The 9,017-nt window shown below is 38.5% G+C and overlaps 1 protein-coding gene across 1 annotated transcript; it reads left to right on the top strand.

The window, feature by feature from the left end:
- Nucleotides 1–637: 637 nt before the first annotated feature.
- On the top strand, nt 638–1,186 carry LOC125378733. The gene has a single exon (XM_048394687.1). It carries the CDS (start codon nt 638–640, stop codon nt 1,184–1,186), a length of 549 nt encoding a protein of 182 aa, XP_048250644.1.
- The last annotated feature ends 7,831 nt before the right edge of the window (nt 1,187–9,017 follow it).

Genomic DNA, 9,017 nt, shown 5'->3' with positions numbered 1-9,017 from the left:
AAAGTACATGAAAAGAACAATTCATGCGTTACAGCTTCCCAAACAAACCGTAGTTAAGATTTTGAACTCTCATGGAAAACACATGCTCCCCTGCACATCCCTTAGGAGGCATCTCAAAACAGAATAGGAAATCAAAGTTAGATTCCTTTGATAAGAAAGTTGTCAGGGACGTGATTCGGCGGTTTACACGAGAAAATGAATTTATTTCAACACGAAAACTAAAACAAATTATCATTACAGAGCATGACTTAGATATTTCCAAGTGGACCATTTGTAAACTCCTTTCCAAATTTGGATATCAGTACAAAAAGACGAAAGGGTCGAAACTAGCAATGTGTGAACGACCAGATATCATTCGTTTGCGTATCAATTATTTGCCTAGTATTAAAAAGAAACAAGGCGAAGACTATGAGCCTGTCTATTTGGACGAAACCTGGGTTAACGCCTGCCACACAGCGGCTTACCAAAGGTCTCACCCAGATACCAGAGAGCATCAGCGCAAGATCCCCCCTAGTAAAGGGGAGGGGAGCGCCTGATTGTCCTTAATGCAGGCTCCCACAGAAGTTTCCTCCCTGGGTATGATCTAGTGTTCAGATGCAGATCTACAGATACAGATGGCAGAGACTACCATACCGAGATGAATAGTCAGGTTTTCACTGCGTATGTTGAGGAGCAGCTCCTCCTAGCACTGCCTGATAAATCCTTGGTGGTTACGGACAATGCTCCCTATCACAGTTGTCGAGATCCTATTAAATGTTGTCCAACCTCAAATTCCACCAAAGGTGATCATGAGATATGTCAGTGGTTGGACAACAACCGCATTGCTCGGCCCACGAAAGCCAAAAAAAATGACTACTACCAAATGGTTCTTCAGAACAAACCCCCGCCCTCTTATTTGATTGACAACATGTTGAGAGAACACGGTCACGAAGTGCTTAGACTTCCTCCTTACCATTGTGACTTGAATCCCATCGAACTAATCTGGGGTGATTTGAAAAATATGGTCGCACGGCAAAATAAGACCTTCAAGCTTGCCGACGTCAAGCAGATTGTCTTGAAAGGGATGGGAGAAATTAAAGATGTACGTTGGGCAAACTGTGTCCAACATGTTATCAAAGTTGAGGAAGAGTATTGGAAACAAGACTGTATCCGACCAGATACTGTCCAGCCTGTTGTTGTTCACTAAGGTGACAGCACAGACTCCGAATCTGACGACGAGGGCATTTCGTGGGACCAAGAATAGTGCAATACATATACCCCTGTTTCACTATGACATGTACTAGCCCGAATTACCACGGATATGAATTCTTACATATTCGTACATTTTCTTAATAATTTCTTAAGAATATTAAATATATCTTATTTGATTCCCAAACATTCTTGTAGTTCGTGGGATTCGTGAGAAAAAAATTGTTTATCAAAGAATTTCTAGTAATCGTCTACGAATTTCAGGTTCGTGCTTTGTAGTACATGTCATAATCGGATCTTGTCCACTTTGTGCAATTCTTGGCTCAGAATTTGATTCTCTTTCACCCGAAACACCACCGAAAGTCTCGAATCATCTACGAAAATATTAAAATATTTTCTTCGAAACCATAAAGCAATGATTTGTCTAAATGAATAATAACATATGATATATTACACCTAATAACATGATGCATGAAATATAATAATGTGGCAAGGAATGATACATTCAAGTCAATAACAGTGACCTGAAAAAGAATACAAAAATAATTGGATAAATATTATTAAATAACTGCTTGAGACGCCCAATGCTAACACCGTATTCGTGCGTGCGTGATTCCCGTGCAACCTTTCGAGTTGAGTTGATTGGTTCAACTGTGTCATATGGCCCTGTGACACAGTGTTAGCATTATGCAGATGGCTGTTACAATGAATGCTCGTTCCACCCGTGACGAACAGGTCTGGTTGTTGATGAAATATAGTGATAGCTAAATAGACAGATATTTTATTCATGCACCAATTGTCTTTAAATGTAATATCCAGTTATGTATGACTGTTTAATAATCTCATACCAACTTTGACTGTAGTAGGTCCAATAGTTTTTTAAGATATTGTAGTAAACGTCGGTATCTTAAATTAACTTCCAGACTATATTTGTTACCATTACACTGTTAGTCAGCTTGGTGTTCCGAGCGTTGGTGTAAGGACGACCTCGAGCAGGATGTGCCCTCGTAGGAAACGTCCTGAGGTTGAGCTGGAGCTCCGCTGACCTCATGTATGCCTGAGCTGGAAGGTCCGCTCATCACTGTGTTTGTGTTGTCAGAGCAGGTATTCCGCTCATTGTGAAATTGTTGTTTATTGTTTACATGTTGTGTATACAGCGTTCCGGGACAGTGCTAATTCCCCATCAACATGAACGTTGACATCTGGCATGATTTTACAACCGAAGTGAGTTACTGCCATTTATGTGAGATGTGCGAGTTTTGACTTCAAAAATACGTTAGTTAATTTTATAAATTTGAATATTATTTTCATATTTTGATATGAATTATCATGCAAGTTTGCGCACTATGACACTATAACCAAAGGCCAGCTGCAATAACGGGCGGTGGCAATAAAGGGCCAAACTGGACTTATTGTGGTATGAGCGGACTGACTCACGGGAATGTTTCTTCCGTGAACGCAACAAAACACAGGCCCACAAGTACATGATGGCAAATATATATCTTCTCTTGGAATGCCAGTAAAACTATATATTTTGTATGTACTTGTATACTTTCAGACTACATGTTTTTGTGAATTAAATAACAAATAGCTTTTGAATATTAAACATGGATAGACCAACCAGGAAAGATATCGATGGAACCAGTTAAATTCACAGCACAATAGAAAATAGTGTTTGATAATACTAAGTGCGTGATCATTGCAATCCCGGTGGCCCCCAATTATGTTTCTAGGTTTGTCAGCACCATACCGGTGCTCGTGGGTTTCACCAAAGTGGTAGATGTAAGAGACCCGCATCACTTCGGGCTTTCCTCCCACATTAAGCTGACACGCGGCGATATAACTGTAAGACTGTTAAAAGCTGCGTTAAACTCAACTCACTCACTCACTCATGTACTTGTCCATTGCAGTAATGTACATACAAGTAAATTTGATTATAATAAATTGGCGATAGTGTTAACTATGATATATCCTTACTTGTCATCGATGAATTGACATCTGACAAAGAACGATAATTCGATATTCTAATTCAAGATATAAATAACTTCGTCATGGGAATGTGCCGGTGTCAGTAGACAAACATTTAGTCCCGGAAATACAATTTTCGTAGTAGATACTAATTAGAATCCAAATGGAGCCCAAAACAATGCTTGATTTGAGGGCCAGAACTAAGGCAATCTTGACTTGCCAAATCATTCTTGACTTGAGTTGGAGTCCTTTTCAAATGTTTCTCTAGGGTCTGGGAGACAGACTACGGTGTGAGTATCGCATGGAGAACTGACTAGTTAGAGGGAATCCCGCTTGGATCAGCCTGGACCGGTGTAATCGGTATCCTCCCATTAGTTACACGTCCCATTGTCAAACATCTTAAAACAACATAGGTCATGGCTGAAGGCACTAAGTATTAGAATGGACTGCTCCAAGAAAAGTAGGAAAGGAATGTCTCTGAATATTCGTTGTATACTCCAACATTGCATAGAAGCCTGTAGCAAAGTCAATGAAGAACATGTTCCCTTCAAACAAACAAAGGCATATTGTGACAAATGAAATATTTTCGTGTGCATAAATCGAATCCGAAATGTCTACTTCGTTTGCAGAAAACATTCCAGATATCAATACTCTCCGTTAATACTTTCAACATGTACATGCATTTCATATTTGGTATATTGACGTGGTCCCAGCTGGCAAACAAGAGTTCTAAGAGCTTACTGTTGCATGACTTCACATATTCATCTGGGGCAACAGTTTCTTTTTTGCAACCAACTGCGTCGTCACTGATTTTTTGTGATCCAATATATTTTCACCGCTATTCATAACATTAAATGGATTTGTTTCATTTGAAAACCGAACTTGGTTATTCTCTTGCATTTCGATTACATATTTCTATGGCTGTTTACGACATAAGTATTGGTTGATAACAACATCTGGTGTTATATGACATATAATATTTCTATACCAGAAGGTTTTCTTTTGTCATAGCTATTTGATATTGACCGGGCCACAGATTTCAGCCAGAGGTAAGCTAATGTGTTTTAAATAATATTTTATTCATGAAACAATAGTTAAAAATTAATTTGTGTTTACCGTTATACTTGCTCATGTAGCCGTCGTATACATATAAAATATAAAATGTTGTGTCCAGTCATGTGTGGAATTGAATACAATATTGGAATAAGGAACGTGTTCATAAGGCGAGACATTTCAAAACAATATACAATATAAGGTGTTGAAGATCTTCTTTGGTTGACTACAAAATACAGTTTTTACACGTGCACATACCTTAGCTACATCATACTTTATATATATATATACTACATATTATTTTGTTATCTTTAAATACCCACATCGAAAATCAATCAACATCCTAGAAATACAATTTTCGTAGTTAAAATCATAAATCTACTTAATAGAATCCAAATGGAGCCCAGAACAATCCTTGATTTCAGGACCAGAACTGAGGCATTCTATACTTGATAAATTATTCTTGACTTGAAGTGCGTTTCAAATGTATTCTCTAGGGTCTTGGGGACAGAAAGACTAACACTTAGTCAATGAAAACATTTCTTTTAGTCGTATGAACTTTTCCTCTTCTCCTATTTTGGAATGAAGCAAACTTGACTTGGTAAGTTGGATCTAGACTTGCCTAGACTTTTAGTACACAAAATACCTAGAAAATATAAGTTCCACACTCATGGCGCAGGACTATGGGACAGACTACGGTGTGAGTATCGCATGGAGAACTGACGGAATCCCGCATGGGTCAGTCTGGCCCAGTGTAATCGGATATGTTGCTGAGTCTTGAGTTTGGACTGTTGCCATAATAGAACGTAAACAAGCTAGGGCACAGTGGTGTAATAAAGGGGTTATTTTCATTTCGGGATTGTTAATGTAGTGATGAAAGCATTACCCACACACAATTCGTATTAATAATTCGATATTCATAATAATGCTACGCTACACGATGGCGACACAAAATTGTACCAGCATTACACATATGAATATTACTTTCTTGTTCTCGGGGTACATTGATCACTTTGAAGTTGAAACATGTATCTAAAAAGTAATTTTGTAGGTTTAGAAATATACACTTCCGACATTTCTAGTTTTAATTTATTTTCTTTGGGAAAGAGAAGTAGTGACAGTAGTGACTGGTATATAGTGGATGCAAACAGGTGTCGAGTCACTGTCTCAGATGGCTCGATTCGCTTAGACCTAAATATTTAGGGGGCAAACAGCACTTGGCTTGCAGGTCCGTCTCGCAGTCCCCAGACCATATTATTTTCCCAGCCCTTACGCTAATGGTATAGCCCTATATGAAGCAAGCCTAGATTTCCCACTGTTTTGGGTTGAAATGTCCATCTCACTAGGGCTCCTTTTCAAATTAAATGCATTTGCTTGTTTCTATCAAAATAATATATTTTCAGAGACCTTGAAGCACAACGATCCTAAAGATCCCAGCAAATGTATCATTGTTTTGTAAGCCCAGATTTCTTCAGATATGCACAATCAGACTCTCTATACATGTCCCTTCCGATGATGTATCAAAAGCCAGTTAACTTTTTTTATGATATAATTTCAATTCATAGGGTCTACGTTAAGTTAGATGCTTGCTGAACAGATCAACAGATCCCCATTTGTCCGTGTGCTTTTTTCAACACTGGTGGATAGGTTATGTGTGCATGTATATCCTCTAATATCCCTTTGCGAAAACACATGTAATGATGAATTAAAATAGGAATACTACACATACAATAACACATTTTGTTACATGAGGTTGGACTTTACTGACTGTAACAAATAACTAACTGCATGTGGTTTGTTAATCGGCCATTTTCATATACATGTCCATATGTATACATCGGTTTGTTTATATGTAAATGGTCTCCTCGCAATCTATATTCGTGCATTTGTCTCTATTTCTACATGACGTTATGGAATATATCACTGTGGTTATATCACATCAGAGAGCCCAGTCCATGTATGAAACCTTGATTGCTGGATATAGCTAAACGTGGTAGTAACCAGATTACTCACACACGTATGAAATTTTCTTTTTGCACGATCTGCAGTCATTTACAATCAGTATATATACAAAGGTATCTCTATTAGCATCCGAATGGCCACAACCCGACAGTTAGTCTACGCACACCCTTACATTTTTGGGAGCGAGGCATTCATTATATTACGAAACCGGTTGGGAACCCTTAGTTGAACGTTCTTCAAAATTAATCATAATATGGCCCCTTCCTATCAGACAGATATTCTTCCAAAAACCGTTGCTACAAAAAAACTCATACAGTCTAAGAAACTCTGAAAACAGCAGTGTTCCTCTCACAAGATTACGACATTCGTGTGAATTCTTTTACCCATCGTCTACCCGATTGTGGAACTCTATTCCGTTATCGAATTCGAAATTCTACGATTTCTTGTTTTAAAAAAGTCTTTACAAAAGCACCACCCCACGTCCCCTGCGTACTTCGCATATGGAAAAAGAAAATATAATATCTTACACACAAAACTGAGATATATGTGCAGTCAATTGAATTATGCTTTATATAGAATTGGTATAAAAGATCACCCGAACTGTACATGTTCAAATACATGTTAAAAAATCATTATCTCATGGAATGTACATTGTTTAGTCATCAGCGTAAAATTATGTTTAACAGCCTTAAAATATTGTTCATAACATACCTGTTGATGTACACTTACTGTTATACGGCAATGCAGATCACGTTGTTACAGAATATGAAGCTATATTTAAGGCAGTACAACATTATATATGTACAACTAAAAGATTTGTGTAATGAACTGTTCATTCAACAATGCATCTCTCCCCTTCAAACTCTCTCGTAAGAGGTGACTAACGCGATCGGGTGGTCAGACTTGGTTCATGCATGTCATCGTATCCCAATTGCGTGGATCGATGCTCATGATGTCAATCAGTGGATTGTCTGGTCCAGACTCGATTATTTACAGGTCGCCGTCATATAGCTTGAATATTGCTGAGTGTGACGTTAAACAACAAACAACCAACCTATTATAATATCACTTGCCATAGTGCAATTCCTCACCATAACAAAGCGATATCACGCCATTCTGCACAATCCCTCAGCATATTTACAAAGATCCCTACCCAGCTACAACAACAACCCCTCACCATAACACAGAAACAATCCCTAGCTGTACTACTATATGCATGTATATAGCGCAACAATAAGAAAAAATAATAAATATCCCCTGTTGGCTTGAGAAACTTTGAAATTGTTGAAACTGAAATGCTTTAAGCTGAGATTTGAAAATGGAAATAGTGGGAGCAGATTTCAGATTTTCTCTCGTATGTTCCACAGGGACGCTGCAGCAACTGAGAATGTTGTTTTGCCAAAAGTGCAATATTGCAGCAACTGGCAGCGAGTGGAGCTACGTTAGATGTTTGGAGACCTGAATAATATCCTAACAGCTGTATTCATGGTGGCTTGAAGTATGTTAATCTTTGATCTTACTGAAGAGGATTTGGGGAGATATGGCTGAATTCTTCCAATATTTCTGAAATGACAATTAGCTGTTTGGTACACCCTGGTGACATGGTGGTTCATACCCAGCTCCTAGTCTCGTTCTGCGCCCAGATTCATCACCGTGTGAGAAAGAAGAATGGCAGCATCGCTTATAACACCCTGGTGTCAGCAATATTGCCAACGTATTGGTCCTAAGACAGAGCTTTGAGGGACACTATGGTCAAGCATGTAGGCAGGAGAATTTCTATAAAATCCACAACTATATACTGATATTTGTCGCTGGGATAGGATCCAAACCAGGCTAGTGCAGTGTAAGTGATACACAGATCGTGTGGAGTTCTTATAAGTGAGTGAGTGAGTGAGTTGGTTTTAACGCCACTTTTAACAGTGTTCCAGTTATATCACGGCGTGTGAGCTTAATGTGATAGAAAGCCCGAAGTGATGCAGGTCTTAAACGGTTACGGTGCTGACAAACCTAGAAACATAAGCTGGGTGAACCGGGATTCGAACCAACAATCATAGGTTTCTGGCGTGCCCAAGGGACGCAACTCTGCACAGCGAATCAGGGCGCCTTATACGACTGGGCCACCCATGCCCCCTTGCCACCCGTGCCCCTCGTTCTTATAAGAATTGAATGGTTAACAGTACTAGATCCATCATCTGTTCATGATTCAAAGTGGTTAACATACTACGACAAGCACATCTCCCTCATAAAACTATATCTCGCTATTGAACGATCCCTCACTCATTGTACTGCCTTAAGTCATCAAACTACTAATTTTCTCGTAATACTGTTATACAGAATGCACTGACTCCATGTAGAGGGATAAAACATCATATATATATATATATATATATATATATATATATATATATATATATATATATATATATATTCTATTTAAGTTGTTTAATAATGTACATGATTCTTTTTGATACACACAAGAAGTAATTATATGCACGGCAATGACGCACATGCCACCACGTGATCTCAGGATCCACTGAGCATGGGTTCGCAACCTATATTACCCACATCAGTCCCAGGGAATGTTTCGCATTTCAAAACGTCGATATGTCAGTTATATATCCTGACTTTTCAAATCCTATTGTTCTATATCCCTGTATCAAATTTATTAGTGAAGAATCCTTTGTTCTCGCAGTTTCCGATCAGCAGAGAAATACTCATAAGACGAGGTACAGGCAATGGGACGATAGGATGATTCATGACCTAAAGTCGCCTAAGCCTGGAGTGTATGTAGGTAACAATCAACGTTGACTTGTTTGAAATGGGTTACTTGGCATAATTGTTGCTGT

This window comes from Haliotis rufescens, unplaced genomic scaffold (genome assembly GCF_023055435.1).
Source record: "Haliotis rufescens isolate VD_foot unplaced genomic scaffold, xgHalRufe1.0.p SCAF_13, whole genome shotgun sequence".
NCBI lineage: Eukaryota > Metazoa > Mollusca > Gastropoda > Lepetellida > Haliotidae > Haliotis > Haliotis rufescens.
Note: the sequence above shows the minus strand (reverse complement) of the source record. Positions and strands in the feature narration are given on the sequence as shown.

Bases quoted from the DNA above. Each gene is read 5' to 3' on its own strand.
- LOC125378733 (XM_048394687.1), top strand. From the start codon at position 638: ATGAATAGTCAGGTTTTCACTGCGTATGTTGAGGAGCAGCTCCTCCTA.